The following is a 27,423-nucleotide window of genomic DNA, read 5'->3' as shown; positions in this document are numbered from 1 at the left end:
CACACACACACACACACACAGAGGAGATGTAAAAATACATAGAACCCATATATAGTTTATTGTCAAAACCAGTTTGTCATTGCAGAACATTTTAAAAAAAAAACTAAAATCAGTATTAGTTTCCTACATAATAAAAGCAGTGATACCTATGTAAGCTCTGCCTAATTGCTTTAAAAATAGGATTGGAGGAGGAGAGAAAGATTTACAATTCAAACACAATCCTTTGCTATATTCACTCAAAAGTCCCATTAATTTACAACACAATCCTAACCATGTCTACTCAAAAGTAAGTCCTATCGAATTCAATGGGGTTTAATTGCAGCTTTACTCCCAGAAAAGCGAGTATTGGACTAAAGCTGCATATTGGGAAGATTTTCAAAACACTGCCCTCTTTAAAATTTAAACGTGTTTGACTACTGCACACAAGGAAAAAAATTACTTTTGGTACTGCTGAAAGCTATATACTTACTCAATTTGAGATTTTCGGATAAACCAGAAAAAAACAACAGTTTCTATCTTTGCAGTGGGGTCTAGGTACTGCCTGAAGGCCAAGAAATCCCTTGTCAATCACAACCCTGACTTCGTTTATTGGCTACAAACCTGAAGGGTGGGGTTAGAGCAGCCAGCTAGGAGATCATATCACAGAAGTTGCGGGGGGGGGGAGCTGACATTTTGGTGTATATCTCATGAACCAGACCACCTAGAAACTTACTTTTTTTAAAAAAAGAAAAGAAACCTGAGAGTCCAGAGATTAAGGTGATTTACCCAGAGACCCAAAGATGTTTAGGGACAATGCACTACCCAGAAAAGCCCTCTACCAAACACTAACAATGGAGACACACTGTTCTGCTGGTTCTAGTGCATCTCCACCTCTCTTTTCTGAAAATGGGGGCACGTGATAGTCAAACCCCACTGCTTTTTGCTGTAAAACCTGGTGGGATTGGCTGGAGTGCTTTTTTAAAAAATCCAGCTGCACATGCTTTGAATTGTTTGTGCTCAGCCAAACTTTCGTTTTAGAGCTATAGTACTTTTCTGTCCTCTCAAATAAGGGAGACAGCCAAAAACATTCAGATAAATTTCAAAACTGATGCATGGAATTCACTGGGGAGATTTGGAACTGACGTAACCTGGATTCTCTAGTATTGTTGAGCAATTAGAGAGAGATACTTTTCAAATGGCAAGTAAGTGCAAGACAATATAGCCAAGATCAGCTATAGCCCAAGTCTCCAAGCAAGTGCTAGTTCTAACATCCTTTTCTTGTTCTCAACTAGCTTTACTCCATCATTCTCTGTAGAGGCCTCCGAGTACTTCATCCCACTCTCCACTAGTACCATCACCTCAACAGATACCTTCTTCGGGCTTCTGTTACCCTACAGCCTCTTCTCTTGACTTCTTTCCTGGGGTCAGCAGCTGATCCTACCACAAATGCTCTTGCCTTAGCCATTCCACTTGAATTTTCTAAGCAGCCTTCTTCTTTGGCCCTTTTACATATAGTTACATTCACAACTATGTCAGGTTTCCATTGGAAGCACACAAATACAATAAAATATTTTGGTCAATTATACCCAAAATTTACATGTCATCATCAACAGCAGATGCCAGTAAGAGCCAAGTGTGATCTTTTATTAACTCTACATTGCTCAAGTGCTCTTTAGCAGAAATTGAATGAACATACATTATAAATCCATAAGTATACCAACATCTGTATGTTTATCTGTATGTTGAGGTTTAGCTAATAGAGCTTTCACTATATACAATCTATGCACTGGGCTGTAACACTCTGAGGTTGAAAAATATTCAACTTTAGTCCTTAATTGTGCAGAGGTTTTATTTGCGCTTGCCTATGACCAATGCATCAGTGCCAATTTCAAGCATATGCACATAACCATATAGTTGTGTGTGGAACTGAGAATGTCTGGGCTTTGTACAGATATTCTTTGTACAGATGTAGACATTTGCAGCTCTTTGGCTTCGAAGAGCAATGTCTGTCAGCTCTGCCTTTTCTCTGAATGGGAAATGGGAATTCTGGTTAGGTCTCTGTTGTGTATGTGTGTGTGGGAGTTGACTTTTCCTTGATTTCAACCCACAAATCATGGTTGTTACATGGAAACCATGATTCCCTGTCCACTTAATGCAACAAATGCTGTGATGAGAGAGATGAGACAGGGTGGTTTACTGGACAGTGTCCTAGACTTGGACCAGGAAGATCTTGGGTCAAATCCATGCTCAATAATGAAGCTCACTGGGTAGCCTTGGACAACTCACCATGTCCACAACCTACTTCACAGGCTATAATGAAGGTTAAAAAAAATGTAAATGTACTGCCTTCAAGTCGATTCCGACTTATGGCGACCCTCTGAATAGGGTTTTCATGAGGCTGAGAGGCAGTGACTGGCCCAAGGTCACCCAGTGAGCTTCATGGCTATGTGGGGATTCGAACCCTGGTCTCCCAGGTCATAGTCCAACACCTTAACCACTACGCCACACTGGTTCTATAATGAAGGTAAAATGGGATAATACTCCCATGCACGTCATCCTAATCTGCTTGCTGGAAAAAAAGGGTGCAAGTCTGATATATCAAACAGCCTTGCTGTTAGACATCACTACTTATGAAAGAAAACTCATGCCACCTCCATCCAAGAAGTGTGCAGTTTTAGCACTGGTTATTAAAGCACTTAGGTAGCCCTTTTAAAAACAGTGCTTGTGCAATATTGCCCTGCTAATTAAAAAAAATTATTGGAAGGACAAAACTTTTCTATTCCCTACACCCAATCAGAAAACTGCAATTTTTTCAAAGGGGCATAGATGCTTTTTAGCTCTCCTATTACCTTACATTTCAACAGTTATCCTGTAGTTACTACGGTAGAATCAAGAGTTACAAGCATACTATTAAAAGGAACAAAACTTCCATTGTTCCAAAATGGGACTTGCTTGGTTTTTATCATAGAATTCTGTGTCATCAGAATATCATACTGTTGCTTCATAATAGACACATAGACGCAAGACATTAAAAACAATGCTTTGGGACCCTTTCAGGATATGTCCCAGACTGAATTGTGGCAAGAGATGACTTTTATAAACTGTCCTGATAAATCATTCTACTGCAAATAACATCTGTCTTCTTGCTTAAGCATTATAGTCTGCAGGATGTCCATCTCACAGTGGTATGGAGACGAGCTCTCACTATGGAAATACATATCCCATGGAATGATCTCCCCTTGGAGATTAGTTGGGCACCCACTGTGGAGTACTTCTGCCAGAAATTACAGATGTATCTATTTACCCATGCTTTTCCTGATCATCAATTCCAGCTCTTGTTTGGCTACTACTATTTATACTGATGTTTTATTGATATGGTGTTTATTTTTGATTTTGATTTTATTTTATTGCCTTGGTATTTATTGTGAAATGAAATACAGTACATAAATTATTTTAAATAAATAAGCACAGAGACAAAGAAATAAAATAGAAGCAATGGTGGGCTGGCCATTCAGGATGAGTGGGACGAAAAGAGGGTGTTATATACTTATTTTCATCTGTGAATTGTTGGAGAATGTATACTGGGTGTTAAAAAATTGTAATGCTTAAATGTTGATGACAAAATGGAAGTCTGAACTCTCTTATGACATGCTTAAGATTATGAAATAAAACAAAATTAGTTCTAAGTAAAACGAGAAGCCTCCAAAAAAGGGCCTCCAATAGCACCTGCAATTTTCCACTCATATATCCTATGAAATTTCTCAAACAATGCCTGCAAAAATACAAGCTATTTCCAAGCATCAGCACCACAAATAATCCAGGAGCTACTTTAAGTGCCTATTAAATCAGTTCAGCAACTTGCAAGGAGAACTATGATATGCTCAAGTACTGGTTTCAGGAACAGCCTGTTGGCCAGGAAGAGAGATTCCTGAAAAAACAAGGGCAGGCTTCTGTTCCAAAACCTACTAATGCATAAAAAAAATTATCAAAAGCAACTCAGAGGAAAGACTGATAATCTGTCATTTTTGCTGTAAATTGGAAGTCATCTGTCCCCTTTCGGAATGGTCTGTTTAACCACAATATCTCTACCTGAAACGTTGATGGATCTGATATAAATTACAATTTCTTACTCACTGAAATGTTGATGGATCTGATATAAATTACAATTTTTTAAATTAAAAATATTTTCACCAAAGATCCACTAAGTTTTGCAAGTGTTCAAGCTTCACAAAGTTCTTCTTTGGGCATGAATATTTAGAATGCGTAGTATAACATGGTGGCTATGACTCATCTATGAACCCAAAGTTTCCCTGTTTAAAGCAGGAAAAGGAAGCTATTTTCAGGATTGCAATGGGTTCTAGCTATTGCCCAGAGGTCAACAAATCCCTCATCAATCGCAACCATCACTTATTGGCTAAAAACCTGAAAGGGCAGAAATTGAGCAGCTGGCTATTAGCTCATTTAACAGAAGTTGCGACGGGCGGCTGACATTTTGGTATCAGACTACCTAGGAACTTAATTTTAAAAAAATGAAAGCTAAGAGTCTGGAGATTGGGGTGACTCACCCAGAGACCCAAAGAGTACCTCAAGAAACCAGAATCTCTGGGTGAAAACTGGAGACCTGGCAACTCAATGCCCATCTGATACTTATCTTTCTCCATAGATTACAGCTTCAGGGAAGAATTGTATATGCAGTTCTAGAGCATACAATACATGCAGATTGACGGCATGCTCTCTGTTCACAGGGAGCAACAGTAAGATCTAACAGGCCAGGCCAGTGCCCTTTGTGAACCACATGTGCATTCTAAAACACTTCCCAGAATCCTTTGCAACATACAGGAGTTCCTTCCACAGACAATTCAATTTGAAAAGGGTTCCACAAAGATAGAAAGTCAGGAAAACCACTGTTCTCCAAAACCAGCAGTAATCTCAGCCCAAACTCCAGACTCCCACAAATCTGTACCACAGGTTGATATGATCACTACTGCAAGAAAACCAACCTAAAAAAAAATCCATCTTATTTGCACTACAGAAACAATGGGGCACCTCTAGCCAACAGACCTAAGTAGGCCTGGCAGGCTTCCCCATTTGGCCCGCAACCTGCCTACCAGTCCAACCTGGACCATGGAGGTAGAGTTCAACCTGCTGGCTGAATCCACTTTCCCACCCCACACTACAGCAAGCACATACACATAACATCACTAGATTGTATCCTTAGAACATGTGCTGCAAGACAAGGCCTAAGTCAATTTAGACATTACTTTCACCCCAGAGATCAGTATGTGTGGTAAGTTGCCTCCTTGATAGCTATTATCACAAAGTGGCTAATTTTATCAACTGTGTGAGTTCATTCATTCATTGGCGACCACTCATGGCCAAGTAAGATTGTCTTCCAAAATAAGGTCTTTAACAGTGGGCCCGTAAGTGACTGTGGAAGCCAATTCTGGATCCACATAGCCTCCCACAGTGAGGACACAGGTTTCCAGATGGAAGATTTGTTTGACGTGCCTTCTGCTTGGCTCGTTTGTCCCGTTCGCCCTGTATTCATGCTCCTTCGAAGTCCACAGCACCTTTGATAATAGCCGACCTCCATTTGGGACATTCATGGGCACTTCCCAGTTCTCGATCTTCATGTTACATTTTTTTAGATTCACTTTAAGAACATCTTTAAACCTCTTTTGCTGTCCACCGATATTCCGTTTTCTATCCTTAAGTTGGGAGTAAAGTAGCTGCTTTGGAAGACGGTGATTAGGCATTTGAACAACATGGCCAGCCCAGCAAAGATTATGTTGAAGGATCATTGTTTCAACAGTGGTAGTCTTTGCTTCTTCCAAAATGCTAACATTAGTCCGTCTGTCTTCCCAAATAATTTGCAGAATTCTCCGGAGGCAGTGTTGGTGGAATCTTTCAAGAAGTTGGGAATGGTGTTTATAGATGGTCCATGTTTCACAGGCGTACAATAAGGTTGGTAGTACAGGGGCTTTGTAAATAAGCATTTTTGTCTCCCTGTGAATATCCCAATCCTCAAACACTCTACGCTTCATTTGGGAGAATGCGGCACTCGCAGAGCTCAGACGATGTTGAATTTCAGCATCGATGTCAGCTTTTACAGAGAGATGGCTGCCAAGATAGAGGAAGTGATCAACATTCTCCAGTGTCACACCATTAAGCTGGATTGATGGTGCTACAGAGGGACTAGTTTGCACCTGTTGATGAAGCACTTTGGGGTTTTTTAATATTAAGTGAGAGCCCAAGCTTTCCATATGCTTCTGCAACGGCATTTAGGATAGTTTGAAGATCTTTCTCTGAATGTGCGGAGACCACATTATCATCGGCATACTGAAGTTCTACGACAGAGGTTGGCATTACCTTACTTTTTGCTTTCAGCCTACTGAGATTAAAAAGCTTTCCATCTGTTCGATATATGATTTCCACACCAGTAGGAAGTTTCCCCTCAATAAGGTGTAGAATCATAGCAATGAAGATAGCAAATAAGGTAGGAGCAATGATGCATCCCTATTTTATGCCTGATCCGACTCTGAATGGATCACTCTGAAAGCCATTGTTATCCAAAACTGTCGCTGTCATGTTGTCATGAAGGAGTCGCAAAATATTCACAAATTTATCAGGGCATCCAGTTTTCAGAAGGATGGTCCAGAGAGCAGTTCGATTTACAGTATCAAAGGCCTTCGTCCACACATGGGAACTATATAACATGCAAACATATGGCTCTACCAGTCTAGAAAACATGGATATCTATAAGACACAGACATGTCAATGGGCACACGGATATGGGTCTTATGCACTTGTAAACATTATCATGACTATAACTTATACTTTGAACAGGGATCAAAGTATTTAGCACACAGTTGCTCTCTTGTTTGCCAATTATACAAAGAGTTTCTTGCACATATGACAGGTCAGAATTTAGGGAGAGACTACATCATGCTCTCTACGAAACTACGCTGCTTCCTTTTATTGTTAGAAAATTCACAGCATTTTTTCTTCATTAAGATATTATTTTGTTTCACATTTGAAACTTCATTTCCTATAACACTAACTGTAACAAGATACACCACACATCTTGATATTAGTTTTATTTTTTAAAAGATCAAAGTTTCTCAGAAAGATTTTCATTTTTATCCAAATACTCAATATTTTGTTCTTCACCTCTAATTCAGTTGCCCTGAATTTCAGTTGCCCTGGATTTATTAGGTCACTTTCCTTAACTTCTGCGTTTTTCTTCTCTTTCAAGTTCTCCTTTTATGCGAATTATTTTATAAAGTTGGTCATATATAAAGGAAAGAATAACAGAGATCTGGCTCTGTGGGATTTTTACCAGGTTCCTTTTAAAATGAGAATATAATATCTTTACAATATCAATGTTATATCCTGCCTTGGAGTCTCATAGCGTTTGTTCTTTCTGATAACGAAAATTCCAGTGTAAAAGAGCTCTTTGAAGAAAATCTCCTGTCTAGCCATTTTTGTTTTAACCCAAGTATATTTTAATATTTATATTGTGTGATTAAGCCAAGTATCAGTAACAATCCATCAAAACATCTGCTGCTTATTTTTCTGATGATAGAAAACTCCATAGTTCCATAGAGACCATAACAGCTGCAAATGTTATCAATCCATTTTAAAAATAAGAATATGGTCAAGTGTGGGAATTCCAGGTCAAAATTCCACCTTGGACATAAGGACAGTCCTTTATAGACAGCAGAATGGGAGGACACCACACTGAGGAAATAGTATTGTACTGCAAAACTCCAGAGAGCAGTGGGGGGAATCATATTTTTTAGAATTCTCCTCTGTGTTAAAAACTCCACATAAACAGAAATCCAACACAGCAAACAAAGATTTGGGCTTGAAGTCTTTGTGTTGTTCTGCTAATTCTGTATTCTACAGAACTTCCATCTCTGTCACCAGGAAACAACTCTGTCTTGGAGCGGGCGGTGAGGGCCTGCACCTGGTGTTGGGCCAAGGAGACAGGAAACTAGGGTTGCTGCTAGTGTACCATCCATCCTGCTGCCCGGCAGCTTCTCTGACCGAGCTGGTGGAGGTTGTCTCGGCTGTGGCATTGGAGCAGCCCAGAACGATAGTGCTGGGTGATTTCAATGTACATGCAGAGGCTGCCTCTAGTGTTCCACCTCGGGACTTCATGGCCTCCATGACGACCATGGGGCTGTCTCAAGTTGTTACTGGCCCAACACATAGGGCAGGGCACACCCTCGACTTGTTTTTTGCTCCCGATGAAGGAAGGGGTGGTCTGGAGATGGGGGGGGTGGATGTCACCCCATTGTCATGGTCAGATCACTTCCTGCTGAAGTTTAGATTTATGGCTCCGATCCTTCCCTGCAGGGATGGTGGACAGATTAAGGTGGTCCGCCCCCAGAGACTAATGGAATCCATTGGATTCCAGAATGCCCTGGGGGAGTTCCCAGTAGATAGAGCAGGTGACCCTGTTGAAGCCCTTGTCACACTGTGGAATAGCGAGGTACGTCAGTTGCCCCCAAGTGTCCTCTCTGGCACTGTGGAGTCCAGTTTGCACCTTAGTACACCAGTGAGCTAAGGGCAATGAAACAGGCTGGACGATGGCTAGAGCACAAGTTGCAAAAGACATACTGTGAGGCTGATTGGGCACGAGTAAAACATCATAACCATGCCTACTGTGTGGCAGTGAGGGCGGCGAAGAAGGCCCACTACTCTGCCTCCATCACATCCTCAAGTAGCCGTCCGGTGGAGCTTTTCCATATTGTCAGGGGTCTGTTGACATGAACTCCAGGAAATGGAGTCTTAGACCCTTTGGAGGCCCATTTATTGTGAATTGTTTGCAAGGCACTTTGAGGGTAAAGTTGATCGCCTCCATAGCAGTCTTGATGCCCCATCTACATATACTGTAGTCCCCAATGAGGTGTCCAGTGCAACGTCTGCTGCAATTTCTTGTGAACGGTTTCAGTTGATGCGGCCTGATGATGTGGACAAGGTGCTTGTGATGATGTGGCCAGCAACGTGTCTCGACCCTTGCCCTTCTTGGCTTATTAAAGCTTGCCGAGAGGGTCTGACTGAGTGGATCCAGGGTGTGGTCAACGCATCATTGCGGGAGGGAGTGGATCCAGCTGCCTTGAAAGAGGCAGTGATTTGACCACTCCTGAAAAAGCCCACTCTGGACCCATTGGTTTGTGACAACTACCGACCAGTCGCAAATACCCCCTTTTTAGGGAAGGTGATTGAGAGGGTTGTGGCGCAGCAATTGCAAGCAGTCTTGGATGAAATAGATGATCTTGACCCATCCCAGTCTGGGTTCAGGCCTGGTTATGGGACTGAATCAGCCTTGGTCACCCTGATGGATGACCTTTAACAGGAGGAGGACAGGGGGAGTGCAATCCTGTTATTCTCACTTGATCTCTCAGCGGCTTTTGATACCATTGACCACGGTATCCTTCTGGGCGGACTTGGTGAGATGGGTATTGGAGGGACTGTTTTACAGTGGTTTCGATGCTATCTCCAGGGACGTTCCCAGAGAATAGCGTTGAGTGACTGTCTTTCGGCCCCCTGGCAGTTGTGCTGTGGGGTGCCGCAAGGTACCATCTTGTCCCCCATGCTGTTTAACATCTATATGAAGCCCTTGGGAGCAGTCATCAGGAGATTTGGGGTGAGGTGTCAGCAGTATGCTGATGATACCCAGCTCTATTTCTCCGTAACATCTGAATCGGGAGAGGCCGTGAAAGCCCTGGACCGCTGCCTGGACTCGGTGGTGGGCTGGATGAGGGCCAATAAACTGAGTCTGAATCCTAGCAAGACTGAGGCACTGTGGGTTGGTGGTTCCCGAGTTCGGATAATTGGTCAGTTGCCTGCTTTGGACGGGTCATACTCCCTCTGTAAGAGCAGGTCCGTAGCCTGGGGTTGCTCCTGGATCCATCTTTGTCGCTAGAGGCCCAGGTGACCTCAGTGGCTAGGAGTGCCTTTTACCAGCTTCCCTCCCTTTGAATATTAGGCAGGCGCCATCTCTGCTATCTTGTCGGTGCCTTTTGAAGACTTTTCTTTTTCAACAAGCCTGTTAAAAGTTGAGAGCTATCCCAGTCTGTGTCAGTGTCAGAATTGCTTGATGTGCTTTTTAATCATGTTTTTAACCCTTTTAAAAGAAGTTTTTAAAATGTTTTTAACGCTGTTTTGTCTTAATGTATTTTAAGATTTGTTTTTATTATGTTTTAAAGTGTTTTTAGTGCGTTGTTTGCCGCCCTCGGCTCCTGCTGGGAAGAAGGGGGGGATACAAATTAATTAAATAAATAAATAAATAAATGATAATATTTGCACTGCTGATTGTTTTTTTTATTCCTATGGAGAAGCACTCAGAAGTGGCATCCTCACCTGCAGCTATAGTACAATTCTACCACCTCATGCTGTTGTTTGTATAATAAACCCAGCTTTGCTAAACAACTTCTGGGCCCAATCCAAGGTGGTAAGCTTTGATTTCTAAAGCTTTGTTTGGCTTGGAATAAGGTTACCTTAAGAACCAACTTCTCCTGCATGACCTTGCCCAATTACTGAGCTCTACTACAGAGGGCCTTTATTTGGGGGCTCCTTGAGATGAGCTGGGTGGTGACCCATTATGGGACACCACAACTGAACAGACTTTACCTTTGTTACGCTTTCTGTAAGGAAGCTGGCCTGGCACAGCACCTGAAGTCTTTTGGCACAAAGTAAATAATTGTTTATTTGCCCAGGCTTTTTTAAGATCTAGAATATTACCTCTGTATCTACTGCTTTTTTGCATTATATAATGTTAAACCATTGGGCCAGATCCAGATTAATTTAGCCATGTTTTAGTCCCATCAATGTGGCTTAAGTTAGTTTTATTCCATTGGTCTAAATGGTACTAAAGTATGACTTAGTCTGGATACAGCCCAGTGGTTGTATCTAACATTATGTAACCAGAAGGCAATCTCACATAATGAATTTTCTCTTCCTCCTCTCCCCCTGCAGTTCCCTGAGCACCCCCCACACACACACACTCTGAAAGGTCCCTCCAAGGGCCAGCAAGATCTACCAAACATTGTGGGTTCTGACATTTAAAACTGTTGTAAAATTCCTCCACCCAATTTTGGATTATTTCCCCCCTCCCACTGGAACACCGGATGACACAGTGCATAATGTTTGGTAGCCCCCCCACACCTTTTGGAGAGGCCTTTGGAGGACATAGGGGCTGCATGGGGGGAGGGGAAAGGAAAGATCCATTCCATAAACTATCCTTTCATTTTCACAACTTTGGAAACACAACTCAATTATTTATTTATTTATTTATTTATTTATTATTTGATTTATATCCCACCCTTCCTCCCAGCAGGAATGTACTTACTATGGTCTTGGAGAACCCCAGAGCAGATGGGGGGTGCAGGGGCATATTGGGGGAGGAGGAGGAGAGGAAGTTCTGTTGTGCTAGTGAAAGTCATTTAGTTGGATCCAACCCAGGGTGTCCAACACAGCCTGAGGGCTAGTAAATGAGCAGGAAGTAACAGCTGCAATTTACTTGAAAAGCAAAACACTGGTGAAAATTATTTTCCCCCCAAGAAGTTAGAATATAATCTCTTTTAATCCAGATCTTCTGAGATCTAATATTGAAATATTGTTCTTTTTAAGATTTTCTGTTTGCCTTTAAGAGTAGAAACATCTGGGGCAAACTAAAAGCAGGGCACATTTATTAACAGTGGAACCTGCCAAAGTATAGCCCAGATCAAATACCTGCAAATAAATCTCCTAGTCGACCAATATATCCTATTCAAGTAGTCTGCAGCCAGTTATTAAAAAGGACTTCTCTTATTTTTAATATTGGAAGAGAAAGATGCTTTGAACAGCTCCTACACAATGTAATGTCTTGATCAATTTTAGATATGAAGGTACAATTTGAAAACTTACTGAAACAATGAATCCAAAATAAAATTTCTGATTCTGTCTCTCTGTATCATGGACACATTATGTAACGTTTACAGGAACTTGACAATGGGAAAAGATGCAAAGGTAGTAGTTTTAGAAAGGTCTTTTAAACCAAATCTAAGCTCCCCCGCTTCAAACATATGTTCAAAAACTGCTTTGTTGAACATGACTATGTTTCTACTGTTGAATTAGTTTGGAATAGTGGCTGTAGATTTATAAATAGATACATCTATGGAATTTTAAGTTAGTCCTGAGAAAGTGTTGATTATTCAAGGCAGCTGATAACTATGTTTTTATATGCCTGGTCTAGCTGACCTTTTTCCCTCTCTTCTTCTCTAACATCTGATAATAGTGCACATGCTTTGTGTCTATACACTAGTGTATATGCTCTTCCTCTATACAGTATTTAAATAAGGCAAAAAGTCATCTATGTCACACTGAAAATATTAGTTTACTTTCACTGGAACTATAACATACAAATCACCTTTATTTTGGTAACTGAGGCAGAAAATTCCACATGCATCCCTTCCTTTCCCTAGCAGTAAAAAAATGCAACAATAATTAAGTAACATTTTCCTGCCCTTTCAAGACACCGAGAATCAGATACCTGAACCAGCTGTCTTACTCTGCCCAGTGGTCGGGCTGGTCTTCCCTTCTCATTGTTTTCACACTACCAGAACAGAGACTGTAACTAGTAGTGTAGTGATAAATAAACCATCTTAGCAACCCCATAAGCTTACCAGCAAGGAGAATGGCAAAATGGAGGCAAAGAGCAGGAATACATAGCTTAATATCCCATTTATTAGGATCAGCTTACAATCATAAAATAGTGAGCTGGCAAAGAGTAGTATTATACAGCCAAGAGAATGGCTGTACACTATAGTCAGCATGGAATTTTCACATTCCACAATGTGAAATTGAAGATATCCCCCAAGCCATTCTGATCCTTCCCATAAGCTCATTTCAAAACAAAACCTAACAAAACTTAAAGTCCTGAACTCAAAAACGCTTGGTTAACAACCCTCTTAATTTTCATGGCAATACACAGAACAGTCTGAGATAATCAAGAGTTTAAACTGTAAAAAGAGAGAGAAAAACCAGACCCTTTTTGGCCTTTTTTCTGTCAAAGATCTCATAAAAATTAATTAAGAATCGGCCATGTTCACAGAGTACCTGTAATCCTATTACTGACCTTGCCCCATGCTCTGAACTTCATCTTCTATAGTTTAAAGGTTTTTTAAATGCCTGGCTGATTTTTAATTAATTTAAGAAATTTAGCATTGAACTCAATGATAGTGTTGGGCATGCTCAGTAAGAACCAACTATCAGTGTTCTAAAAGCCACACTCACAGCTGCTTGGCTTGCCTAATCAGGCAGCCACACCCACACCAGATTTTGATTTCATGTGAGACAGTCATGGCTTCCCAAAAAGAATCCTGGGAAGTGCAATTTGTGAAGGGTGCTGAGAGGAGACTCCTATTCCCCTGACAGAGCTCCAGTGGCCAGACTGGTTTAATAGTCAGCTGCTCTGATTGAAGGTCTGTGAGGGGAACAGGGCGTATCCTAGCAACTCTCAGCACCTTTCACTAACTACACTTTCCAGGATTCTTTGAGAGAAGCCATGACTGTCCAAAGTGAAATAAAGGCTTGGTGTGGGAGTGGCCAGGGACAGCCTTGGTTTAAATTTGGGTGGGAGGCTACATGTGCCTGCTGCAAAATAAAAAGGTGGAGGAAACCATGAAAAAGAATACTGTTCACAATGTTTTCCTTTTGGAAAGGAAAGGGGCTTCCCCTCTGCCCAGTGCCTACCCATCCAATCTCCTCCCCTCCCTCCCCTTCTAGCCCTCCTCCTCCCCTCCCTGGCCCTCCCCCTTCACCTGTCCTAAGCATGATTGCACAGGAGTAAATCCCACTAAACTCAAAAAGCATGCAAATGATCAAACCTCCCCTCCTTTCCTCCTCCCTCCTATCCCCTCCCTCTTGCCCATTCCCTCCCCCTTCCTTCACCCCTCCCTTCCCCTCCCTCATCCCCTTCCAATCCCTTCCTCCCCCCTCCCTCTCCTCCTCCTCCTCCTCCCCCTCCCCTCCCCCCTCCCTCTCCCTATGGTCAGTTTTACCTATCCTAAGTATCATTGAAAATGAAATCGACTGCCTTCAAGTTGATCCCGACTTATGGCGGCCCTATGAATAGGGTTTTCATGGTAAGCGGTATTCAGAGGGGGTTTACCATTGCCTTCCTCTGAGGCTGAGAGGCAGTGACTAGCCTAAAGTTACCCAGTGAGCTTCATGGCTGTGTGAGGATTTGAACCCTGACCTCCCTGGCAGTCCAACACTCTAACACAGCCTTTCCAACCAGTGTGCCTCCAGATGTTGTTGGACCACAACTCGCATCAGCCTCAGCCAGCATTGCCAATGGTCAGGAAAGATGGGAATTGTAGTCCAGCAACATCTGGAGGCACACTGGTTGGGAAAGGCTGCTCTAACATCATTACACAGGAGTAACTCAATAAGCATGCAGATGATCAAACCTACCCTGCCCTCCTCCTCCCTCCCATCTCCTCCCTATTGCTCCTTCCCTCCCCCTTCTTTTGCCCCCTCCCCTTCCAATCTGCTCCTTTCCCTTCTCCCTCCTTCTGCTCCCCTCTCCCCCCTTCCCCCTTCATGGTCAGTTTTACCAATCCTAGCCGTGACTGCACGGCAGCAAATCCCACTGGACTCAATAAGCATGCAAATGATCAGACCTGCCTTTCCCCTCCTTCCCCTCTCCTCTCCTTCCTCCTCCCTTCTTCCTTTTTCCTCCTCCCCTGCCCAATCCAAGCCTCCCTCCCCATGGTCAGTTTTACCTATCCTAAGCATGATTACTCGGGAGTAAAACCCACTAAATTCAATAAACATGCAAATGATCAAACCTGCCCTCCTCCTCCCCCTCCTGCCTGCTCCCCTCCCTCTGCTCCCCTCTCCATCCCCTGTGGTCATTTTCACCTATCCTAAGCATGATTGCAGGGAAGTAAATCCCACTGAACTCAATAAGCATGTAAATGATCAATCCATTATCAGCAACCTTGCACAGGATCCCATTTCTCACCTCCCAGATTAAAAAGCAGAGAAATTAACTAATAGGCAAAAAAAACCCTTGCGATTTAAGAACGTATCTATAACCAACAGATATTTCTATCAAACTTTAAAAAGAAGGCAAATTGGGCAGCTATAGTGAATGCAGCAGGGAAGCAGGAGACCTGACCTTCTCTCTGTGATACTGTACTGCCCTACAAATTTGTCAACTGTAAAAGACCAACCCAAATTATATTTGATTGTTGACAAATTTTTAGGGTAGTACAATATCTCACAAAGAAGGTCAGGTTTTCTGCTCCCCTGGTGCATTCTCTGTAACTGCCAAATTTGCCTGCTTTTTGAACTTTGATAGAAATATCTGTGGGCTATAGGTACGTTCTTAAACCGCAAGGTTTTTTGCCTATTAGTGAATAGTACTTAGCATGTTGGGCTTTGGCTAAGAAGACCCAAGGCTTCATCTCTGGCTAGCTATGAAGTTCACTTGGTGACCCTGGAGTCACTGTCAGACCTCAGACACTTATAATGGCAAAGTGCAGTAACCTACACCCATGTATGCCACGCTGAGCTTAATGGAGGAAGAATGGAATACAAATGTGAACTTTAAAGTACCATGTAGTGAATACACTGGCATTTTGAACTGATAACAGATTGTAGGACGACTCTGTTACTTTTTAAACATATATTTAATTTAATGAGCAAACACCTTCAGGTCCTTTCAGATACTGCAGGAAAGGTTCTTGCCAGATAAATTAATTAATTCAGCATGACTTTTCCAGCACCAACACCATCCCAGCTTATAACGTTGGTAAATACTACTCCCGAAGATGAGTGCTCTCACTCTGACAAAAGTACCACAGCTACGCTCCCTGGTGTTTCTAAGTGCAACATAAAATAGCTTCCTGCCCCTCTTTGGCCTAAGCACCCACCTAGTAAGCTCAGCTTACCTTTCCTTCAAACTTGGCTGTGCCTCCAAGTGGCACCCGGATATTCCTTGGAGGTAAAGTAAACGCTGGCACTTCTATTGGAGCGGAAGACCTTAGAGAAGAGTGGTCCAGGGTCAAGGAGGCTTTGGAGATCCTAGTAGACGTTACCAGTTTCACATCCCCCATGTTAAGAGCTTCAAAAGCAGATGAAAAACAAGGAAGTACAAATATCAGTTATTACTTCTACAGGTCTCTGTCAGACCACAAACAAACCGCATGCCTGATCCTATCAATTAAATATCTAAGACTATTTCAGAGGAAAAACCACATATTTTATTTATTTATTATTTGATTTATATTCCGCCCTTCCTCCCAGCAGGAGCTCAGGGTGGCAAACAAAAGCACTAAAAACACTTTAAAACATCATAAAAACAGATCTTAAAATACATTAAAACAAAACAACTTTAAAAACATTTTTTTAAAAAAGCTTTAAAAACATCTTTTTAAAAGGGTTAAAAACATGCTGTTTGGCGGGGGGTACACGTTTTTTTTAAAAAATATTAAAAAGCAATTCCAGCACAGACACAGACTGGGATAGGTCTCAACATAAAAGGCTTGTTGAAAGAGAAAAGTCTTCAATAGGCGCCAAAAAGATAACAGAGATGGTGCCTGTCTAATATTTAAGGGGAGGGAATTCCACAGGGTAGGTGCCATCACACTAAAGGTCCGTTTCCTATGTTGTGCATAACAGACCTCCTGATAAGATGGTATCTGCAAGAGGCCCTCACCTACAGAGCGCAGTGATCAACTGGGTATATAAGGGATAAGACAGTCTTTCAGGTATCCTGGTCCCAAGCTGTATAGGGCTTTGTACACCAAAACTAGAAACTTGAACTTGGCCTGGTAGCAAATGGGCAGCCAGTGCAATTCTTTCAGCAGCAGGGTGACATGTTGGCAATACCCTGCCACAGTGAGCAGTCTCACCGCCGCATTTTGCACCAGCTGCAACTTCTAGCCTCAGATAGAGCTCATTACAGTAATCCAGTCTGGGGGTTACTAGTGCATGGACAACAGTGGTCAGGCTATCCCAGTCCAGAAACGGCCGCAGCTGTCTTACCAGCCAAAGCTGGTAAAAGGCACTCCTAGCCACGGAGGTCACCTGGGCCTCTAGCAACAAAGATGGATCCAGGAGCACCCCCAGAATACGGACCTGCTCTTTCAGAGGGAGTACGACCCCATCCAAAGCAGGCAACTGACCAATTATCCAAACTCGGGAACCACCAACCCAAAGCACCTCCGTCTTGCTAGGATTCAGACTCAGTTTATTGGCCCTCATCCAGCCTACCACTGAGTCCAGGCAGCGGTACAGAGCTTGCATGGCCTCTCCCGATTCAGATGTTACGGAGAAAAAGAGCTAGGTATCATCACCATACTACTGACACCTCACCCCAAATCTCCTGATGACTGCTCCCAAGGGCTTCACATAGATGTTAAACAGCATGGGGGACAAGATGGCACCTTGCGGCACCCCACAGCACAACTGCCAGGGGGCCGAAAGACAGTCACTCAACGCTATTCTCTGAGAACGAACTTGGAGATAGGATCGGAATCACTGTAAAACAGTGCCTCCAATACCCATCTCACCAAGTCGGCCCAGAAGGATACCGTGGTCAATGGTATCAAAAGCCGCTGAGAGATCAAGTAAGAATAACAGGATTGCACTCCCCCTGTCCTCCTCCTGATAAAGGTCATCCATCAGGGTGACCAAGGCTGATTCAGTCCCATAACCAGGCCTGAACCCAGACTGGGATGGGTCAAGATCATCTATTTCATCCAAGACTGCTTGCAATTGCTGCGCCACAACCCTCTCAATCACCTTCATAAAAAGGGGGTATTTGCATCCGATCGGTAGTTGTCACAAACCAATGGGTCCAGAGTGGTTGGATCACCGCCTCTTTCAGGGTGGCTAGAACCACTCCCTCCCGCAATGATGCATTGACCACATCCTGGATCCACTTGGTCAAACCCTCTCGGCAAGCTTCAATAAGCCAAGAAGGGCAAGGGTCGAGAGGATACGTTGCTGGCTGCATCGTCGCAAGCACCTTGCCTACTTCATCAGGCCACATCAACTAAAACTGTTCCCAAGAAGTTGCAGCAGACGTTGCACTGGACACCTCATTAGGGACTATAGTAGATGTGGAGTGGGCATCAAGACTGCTACGGAGGCGATCAACTTTACCCTCAAAGTGCCTAGCAAACAATTCACAGTGGGCCTCCAAAGGGTCTAAAACTCCATTTCCTGGAGTTGATGTCAATAGACCCCTGAAAATATGGAAAAGCTCCACTGGACAGTTACTTGAGGATGTGATGGAGGCAAAGAAGTGGGCCTTCTTCACCACCCTCACCACCACACACTAGGCATGGTTATGTTTTACTCGTGCCTGATCAGCCTCACAGCACGTCTTTTGCCACTTGCACTCTAGCCGTCATCCAGCCTGTTTCAGCGCCCTTAGCTCACTGGTGTACCAAGGTGCAAACTGGGCTCCTCAATGCCGGAAAGGGCGCTCTGAGGCAACCGTGTCAAGAGCCCGACGTGCCTCACTGTTGCACAGCGTGACAAGGGCTTCAACAGGGTCACCTACTCTATCTACTGGGAACTCCCCCAGGGCATTCAGGAATCCTATGGATTCCATCAGGCTCTGGGGGTGGACCATCTTAATCTGTCCACCATCCCTGCAGGGAAGGATCAGGGCCATAAGTCTAAACTTCACCAGGAAGTGATCTGACCATGACAATGGGGTGACATCCACCCTCCCTATCTCCAGAACACCCCTTTCTCCATCTGGAGCAAAAACCAAGTCATGGGTGTGCCTTGCCCTATGTGTTGGGCCCATGACAACTTGAGACTGCCCCATGGTTGTCATGGACGCCATGAAGTCCTGAGCCAGAACACTAGCAGCAGCCTCAGCATGGACATTGAAATCACCCAGCACTATTGTTCTGGGCTCCTCCAACACCACAGCTGAGATGGCCTCTACCCGCTCAGTCAGAGAAGCTGCCGGGCAGCAGGGTGGACGGTACACCAGTAACAACCCTAGTTTCCTGTCTCCTTGGCCCAACACCAGGTGCAGGCTCTCACAGCCCACTCCAAGACAGAGTGGTTTTCTGGTGACAGAGATGGAAGTTCTGTAGACCACAGCAACCCCTCCCCCCCGTGCCTGCAGCCTGTGCTGGTGTTGCACCAAGTATCCAAGTGGCCAAAGCTGGGTCAGGTCAACTCCTCCCAGCTCACCCACCCAGGTCTCAGTAATGCACACCAAATTGGCACCTTCATCCACAATCAAATCATGGATGAGAGTGGTTTTATTGTGTACCGATCTGGCGTTAAACAACAACACACACAGGCCAGTGGGCATAGCAGATGAGCAATGAGGAACCCATCTATGACAGGAGTGGCAGAACAAGGCACAGATAGACTTGCCCTGATCTTCTATGGTAATTCACCACATCCCCATGGCTATATTTCCCTCTACCCATCATCACTGAAATTGGGGTGGCATCATCCATGTTCCTCTGTACTCTCCTCCTAAACATCTGATATAGACCTAACGTGAGCCCACCAACAAAACCTGCCAGAGCCAATTATCTCAGTAGGCCTCTGCGAGAATTGGGAACAATCATACTCATTCAAACTTTTTCACACAGGGCCCATCTATTCCCCCTCCTATCTCACACCCAGGGAGGGCCAGCCTTCTGCCAGTTACAGACTCTCACTCCGAAGGCATCTGGCTACTTTCTCCTATCATTCAGTTCACTGCACAGGCTCTCACCCTGCGCAGGAACTACACATGCACCACAAGCCCTCCCCACCACCAATCTCCTCTAGACTGGTTTAACAGAAAACATTAAAAAAAAAAAAGGTAATAGAAGGACGTAGCACCTTCGCCCCCGGGACTCCCCAAGGGGCAATCCCCTTTGGTGTTGGCTCCTTCGGTGGCGACCCCACCAGCAGCAGACCCGCCATCCAAGGGCAGCTGGGCTTTTATGCCTCCTGACCCAGCCAGCAGCTGATACAAGAGGCTGCAAGATTAACTGTAGCCTCTCCTGAGTCAGGGTCAGGCAGGGGTCCTGACTTCAGCTGCCTTGAGAGACAGCAACCCAAAGGAGCGAGCAGCAAGCACCCAGATGCTCAGATACTCACTCCCAGGGCAGGTCTTCTTCAGTCCCCTAGTCCTGCAGCTGTTCCCCATATGATTAAAGCTAGACAGGCAATTGAATGTCGAAGTTGGGTTGACTCAGGAGTCATTACCCATAGTATATATAGACACACATATTTCTTTTGCTCAGCTATAGCAGGGAAGAGGACCCTGTAGCCTTTCAGATGTTTGGACTTCTATTCGCAACAGACCCAGGCAATATGGCCAATGCTTGTAGAGAGTTGTAGTCCAGCACTGGAAAAAAACCCACAGAACCTCATTTACCAAAGATAGCAGTGGGACAAAAAAGGATATGCCTACATCTTTGGCCGTGATATCTGACTAGGGTGATCAAATCTATCAATTTTTGTTGCTCTTGGTTTCTCATTTTTCAATCTTAAGTTCAGTTCTCCTCATTTCTACATCACTTTGCAATTTCTTTTAAAAAAAAGTCCTCGTGAAAATTCATCAGCATCTTAGTACAAATATATCCTAATATAAACATTTTTGCAAAGCAATTTTCCAAATGCAATCTTGTATGCTGTTTTCATTAATATATGCATTTTATGTCCTCTTTACTCTAGCATACACATGTTTTTCATATATTACTTGGCTGAAAAACTGCACTGCAAAATTCAGAAAAGTGCATACTCTGAAGGATGGCTGTGTTTTATTTCAGAAATTGTGAATCAGGTAAGTTCACCTTTAAATGCGAATTGAATCACAATTCTCTTCCATCCCCATGTCTGTTGCATACTACTTTCAGCCTTCTGAAATAACTATTGCTTATTTCCAGCTTAAATCCCTTTCATCTAAATCAGCTGGAATTAAAACTGCTCAGCTTTGGTAGGATCATGACCAATAATAAGATATTAAAACCACAGAATAAGGATGTCATTGCTCTAGAAACTTTCTTGCGCTGCAAGAACAATTCATTCTACAAGAACAATTACATTTTTTAAAAGAAAATAAGAATTTTTTCCTCTTTGTGTGTGAAAAGCTGGGTAAATGACTAAACTAAAGCACATATAAAATAATTAAAGCTTAATTAAAAAATAAAGAATCCTGCAAGATGAAAATGAACTACTCTGTTCTTTAATCAGTTACAGTACCTTAAAAGCTACTTGCAACAGTAATAAATAAATATAATCATCTAGATGAAAAGTGTGGTTTTTAAAATGGACTGAGCCTTTTATAAGGCTCTCCTGGACAGTGCAGTCAAGAATTAACTGTACTATAAACAATTTTGCAACAGCAAGCGTCACAATGGAGAAGAGAAATGAACCAAAAGCCTAGAGTTATGACTAGCAGTAGTTGTTCTTTTCACCTATGAATCCTATATCCATTCACCCTCTGAATGTTGCTCTGACTTATTCTTGTTGCTCTCAGTCTCATTAACTCCCCACATCTACTTGTTGGTCCTTCAGCATGTCCCAGCAGCTATTTCCAACTTTTGGTAATGCAATTCTTAAATCCTACACTAATTTCAAGACTCTTCTCCAAACAAAGTCTTCTTGTCTTCTACAAGCAGAAGAATCTTTGTTAGAAGAATGGCTACTAAAAGAATTCATAAGCATTTTCTCCACAATAAGAGCAAGAGGGCTCTCTTCTTAAAAAAGGAAAAAGGAGGAAAAATGAATAAATCACAAAATACCACACAAATAAAGCTTGTAGCTACCAAGATGACTAAGCAACTGGGTATTTGCATGCCAGCTAAGCAGGCACATCAGTGGAACTTTCTTTTTATATCCAGGTATGGAACGGACAATTCAACTACCTCTAGCATCCTATCACACAATGGGTATTTCCAGAGGGAGGATTTATTGCATATAACATTATTTATTTAACAAAATTTATATGCTGCTTTAATATAAAGATCTCTAAACGGTTTACAAAATATACATCAGACATGGGGAACCTCAGGCCCTTGTGTCAAATGCAGACTCGTGGCACCTCTATCTGGCCCTTGGAACTCTCCCCCGGCCACCACCCTCACAGGCTCTGCAGCCAGGCAAAAACATTTTAGGTATAAAGCAATGTGTCACTGAACTCTGATAATGCCGCTTGCTTACTTGAATGGAGATTAGAAAGGGATGTGAACCTGTAGAAATTAGCTTCCTAATTTTACAAAGGTAAAATGTACACTCATTGCTTTACCCTCTTGTCTCTGGCCCTGCCCACAGCTGGCATGTGGCCCTTAAGAGGATGTCCAGAGGGAATGCAGACCCCAGGCTGAAACAGGTCTCCCACCCAAATCTAGATGCAAATGGGAGGAAGGGCGGGATATAAATCTAATAAATAAATAAATAAATAATAGAGTGTGCCAGTGACAATATTGATCCCCCACAGTAGTTCAGAGGGTGGACTATAGGCATCAGTGAGTCAGCATGAGAGACACAGTCCACCTCAGAGATGATTTAATTTTGTTCATGGAAAATATTTATTACAGTGGTTTTTTCCCCACAGACCACTTGAAGGGTCTTGGCAGATCTCTTAATGATCTCGTAATGATTTTTCTGCCTGTTGTAGCAATTGCAGTGCACTGTGCTAGATGCTGTATGCATTTCTATTGCTTCTTTGATTTCTTATATATTGTATTTTATTGTATAACAATTTAAATTCCATTTAATACAATAAAATACAATACAAGAAATAAAAGAATCAATAAAAATACAATTAAAATCCATATGACTATTTAATGTAATGGATGTGCTGTCCATATTCAACCACAAAACCAAAAACGCACCACGGACCACCTGAATGAAGCTCAAGGACCACTGGTGGTCTACAGTGCACCATTTGTTTCTCAGTTCCAGGACAATCAATAAAATACATTAAAATAAAATAATTCAGTATAATTAAAATAACTTAAAATACATTTCTGTAAAGAAATGAAATAAACAGCAGCTCAAGCAGAAATATACTACAGTTATTAGTGAAATTTAAAACACCTCAGCACCTAAAGGGCAACACCTAAAGGATAGTCCCAGGTAACCCTCCATTAGGGATGGAAAGATCTGTCTGTCTTGGTTCTCTCAGTTTCTCATTTTTCCAGTGTTAAATTCTGTTCCCTACATTTCTATAGCAATCTGTGATTTTTTTAAAAAAAATCCTCATGAAAATTCTCCACCATTTTAGTGTGAATTTCTCCAAATAAGCACATTTTTGTAGGCAGTTTTGACAAAGGTACACATTTTTACAAGCCATTTCTCATTTCATGCCTTTTGGCATGTTATTTTCACTCATGTATTCATTTTTATGCACACTTTCCCCTAATATATGCATTTTTGTAAATGTCGTTTAGTTGGCGAACTGCATGCCAAAATTCGAATAAATGCAAATTTCAAAGGATGGCTGCGTTTTGGTTCTCATATTGTTTCAGAAATTGCAAATTTTATAAATTCTGCTTGAAATGAGAACTGAATTGAAATTCTCACCCATCCCTACCCTCCACAGGTGGGACACCACAGCCAAAATTCCTCTTCGTAGACCTCCGCCTCACCTCCAACATGGAGATGGGCCTCATTCAATTATCTTAAACTGCAGGTCGATTGATATGGGGTTAGGTGCTCCTTCAGGTACCTGGCAGCCATTGCATTTAGGGCTTTAAAAGGTAAGCACTGGTACTTTTAAGTGAATTCAAAAATGAATGGTAGATAGTTGGAGACCCCTCTGTTTTGGGTGCAAAACAGTACATGATCTTCTGGAAGTTTACACAAGCATTGTACTTGTTCTTCCAATCCTATTTTTCATACGTCCAGTTTAGCACTCAATCTACGCTGAAAGCAGACTTATAGAAATAGTCATTATACCAACATAGAGTACTACTGCCAATCTCTTAACCACAATTAGAAGATCACAACTGGGTTCATCCACTCCTCCTTCTCCCTTCCCTCACAGGCTCTAACCATTGCTTAATTCTACCTCTATAATGGATGCTGAAATGGAAATGGACTGCCTTCAAGTCAATCCCGACTTATGGCAACCCTATGAATAGGGTTTTCATGGTACGCGGTATTCAGAGGGGGTTTACCATTGCCTCCCTCTGAGGCTGAGAAGCAGTGATGCAAGGTCACCCAGTGAGCGTCATGGCTGTGTGGGGATTCAAACCCTGGTAGTTACCACTGACAAGGGAAGGGAAATACACACCAGAGAAGAGACAAGAAAGGAACCCAAATGCCTGCGAGCAAACTCCTGTTGTTTTTGGTACTGACTTAGAACCAAAGTTAAAGAGTTTAGCAATGTTTTTTCTGGACTCCATCAGTACTAGCCTGATAATTGGCTATACAGCAATTTATAATCTTACATCTCCAAGGCGCAAATGCACAGAAAAAAATGTTCTTCAAAATTCCCAGAAAGGGATACATAAGTTCTATACCTGAGATGGGAAACCTCAGATCCGGGGGGCAAATGTAGACCTGGCCCTTGTGACTCTCCCAAGCTATGACTCCTCTTCCCTGGCTATGCCCCCTCACCAGCCTTTTTTGAGCAATGTTTCTGAGTGCTTTTTCCTGACTGGAAATTTGAATTGTCCTAGAATTTGAACTGCAATAATGCCTTCTGTTTGGCAGGATGGAGGTGTGTGTGTGTGTGTGCGTGTGTGAAGAAACATCTGACTTTTGCATAGCTGGAATGTACAAAGGTAAGAATCACCTCAGCTGCTCAAACCTATTTTTGCCTCTTCGACTTTTGCCTTCAGTTTCACCCACTGGGCCTACAGCCCTTTGAAAATTTCCTACAAGGGAATGTGGCTCTGGAGCTGGAAAAGTTCTCCCCCCCCCAATTCTGTGCAATGCCATTAGAAAGGGAAATTGAGAAACATTTGATGAACTTTAGATATGCAACAATTAAAAGAAAAGAATTTGGGGGTGGGTGGGATCTCTTACCATGATGTCTCAGAAATATATGAGAAACAGCAAGTGTCACCTCACCCTTCATCAGCTGACATTTATAAGGTGACTGCCACCAACACAAAAATGAATAATTAACTTTGTGCAGTTCTAGGCAAATATGACATTATTAGGGAAAGGACCAACGCAATGGTTAACAGGGAAGAAAAACATTACCTTCAGTTAAGAAATTAATTTCCCTTGTTTCTCCAGTTCATGAGACTGCCCCAGGAAAGCTGAGAATCTATTTTGATTTTCTCACACATAGAATAGTTTTCTAAAGTCACTGTACAAATACAAAATGTTGCTTAGTCCTTTGTGCTCTGTGTAGACACAAAACCTAGAAAGGAACTCTGCAGTTGTGTTATCAGTGTCTCTCTCTCCATCTCTCTGAAAGCACACAGACACACACACAAGCATAGCCTCAAGGCTTTTCTCCACGCTATTGCATGCCTCTTCATGAGGAATGTCAGGGTGCCACAACCACAGGTCGCTAATGCTAAGTTATTTCAGAGGTGACACTAAGGTGAGGACAAGCACACTTACGTTTGGAATGCTAGAATGGGATAGAGTCAGGCTTACAAGAAGGAATGCAAAACACGCACTTGGATTTCATTTTCAAGTGCTCAGTGAGAGCTCTGAATTCTAGACAAAATATTGCTACTCACCTATCAGCTGCTAACTAAAAAACCCAATAAAAATCCTTGCCTGAGGGGGATACATCTTTTCATCCATAAGCCTACTTGCCCAGCCATATAAGCACAGCACCCTAGAACTTTCAATGGGTTAAATATACCAGAATCAAAAGAAATGCATATAGATGCTTTTAAAAGGATGGAAACTTAGGATTCTTCTGTCATGCATACTGATGTCCATAATTTTAAAGCAAGAAGACGGGTGAGGTATCATGAGAGAGATGGCTTATATACCTGCCTATAGCTCTGCCAGGTCAGTTATCCTTAAAAAAAGACTGATTGCTTGGCACATATATTCCAAGGTTTAGCAGTCCCCAAATATGCAATGCAGTCACTTTCAAGACAGCGTATCTATCACAATAGATGCAAAGCGAGATGGAGATTGCCAAAAGTCTCATCTCTTATTCTAGTTCGTTTTTTTAAAAAAAGATGGAATGATACTTTATTTTCTTAATTAACAGAAGAGACCTTACAATTCTACAGCATTTCCTATTTTGCAGTTTTAAGTCAGAAACAACAATTACTCACAAGTGGATTTAGATTGGTTAAATTAGAGGTTATTTAATAGTGTCACAAATAGCAGCTTAGGGGCAATTTTCAGCAAGAAAATTGTATAAGGGGAAAGAGTTAAAACTGCCCTCCATTCAACAGCCCCTGCCAAGGGTGCTTTTGGTAAGCATAAAGGTGTGGGGAATCCCAAGTATGGGATTCGTACATGCCACTGAAGTAATGCCTGCAACTCTAAATAATATAGCACACAAGCAAGCAAGCAAGCAAGCCATAAGGGTATATTTTAATGCACATCACCAGTCCAGAGCATTCACATGATTATAGTAGTTACAGCAGAGTAACTACAGCTAGGTCTCTCAGGCAATGCTCAACTTACATAATATTGCAGCCATACTGAAGCCAAGCATGTTTGGTCAGTACCTGGATGGGAGACTATCCTGGAATCCCATGTAAGGTCACCTGGAGTTCCATCATGGGAGGAATGTAAGTGTCATAAATAAAATAAAGAGTAGGCAATGTCACGGGTGCTAACCTTTAAAACCCTGATGTCCAACATATGTGACAAAATGGCTATTGATCTGCGGCGAATTTGTGCTTTACTTCTACTGCCTTTTAAAAAATAAGTTCAAAAACTTGCCCAAACTCCATCCTTAACAATCACAAATTTGTTCTTAAGTCCTATACACTGAAAAATGCACCTTGACATCTACAGATCTCAGCTGTCTGAAGAGCTTATGACTGTGGCTTCTTCCTTTGCAAAGCCATCTTTTCAAAACAGATGTGATTTTACTTCTAAACACTCAACATTTGAAAGATGATTCAATTATTACAATGTGGACTTGTATTTAAAATCAAAATGACCTTGCAGCTCTAAAAAACTGTTTTCAATTTTTCATTCAATGTGGTTCTGTGAATCAACATTTACTGCAGTTAGAAATGGTGAAATCAAAATATAGGTTGCAGATATTGGACAAAAATTTGGAGGCAGAATTGAGATATAGTCAAACAGATTTTATGCCTGATTTCCCTGCACTATTTAATCAAAAGATATTTGTTTATTTATTATTAACTTTATTAGTTGCTTTTCTTCATAAAAATGAACCCAAAGTGACATACAATAAAAAGATTAAAACCAATATAAAACAAAAGCAAATAAAACATTTTTTAAAAAACACAATACACGGATAACATGGTGGAATAAACCTCCTAAAAGAGGCTACAACAT

General features: G+C 42.3%; 1 protein-coding gene across 9 annotated transcripts in view; it reads right to left on the bottom strand.

The window, feature by feature from the left end:
• The window catches only part of MYLK (myosin light chain kinase), a 323,824-nt gene that overhangs the window by 207,693 nt on the left and 88,708 nt on the right, over window positions 1-27,423 (bottom strand). For 8 of the 9 annotated variants that reach the window (XM_061609072.1, XM_061609074.1, XM_061609073.1 and 5 more), the window contains one exon: window positions 15,930-16,102. In XM_061609072.1, the coding sequence (XP_061465056.1) occupies window positions 15,930-16,094 (165 nt within the window). In that variant the 5' untranslated portion in view covers window positions 16,095-16,102. Of the gene's footprint in view, window positions 1-15,929; window positions 16,103-25,170; window positions 25,266-27,423 lie in introns of those variants that run through there. The other variant, XM_061609075.1, reaches the window with a different exon arrangement.

The sequence above is a fragment of the Rhineura floridana genome, chromosome 2, assembly GCF_030035675.1.
Source record: "Rhineura floridana isolate rRhiFlo1 chromosome 2, rRhiFlo1.hap2, whole genome shotgun sequence".
Lineage (NCBI taxonomy): Eukaryota > Metazoa > Chordata > Lepidosauria > Squamata > Rhineuridae > Rhineura > Rhineura floridana.
Note: the sequence above shows the minus strand (reverse complement) of the source record. Positions and strands in the feature narration are given on the sequence as shown.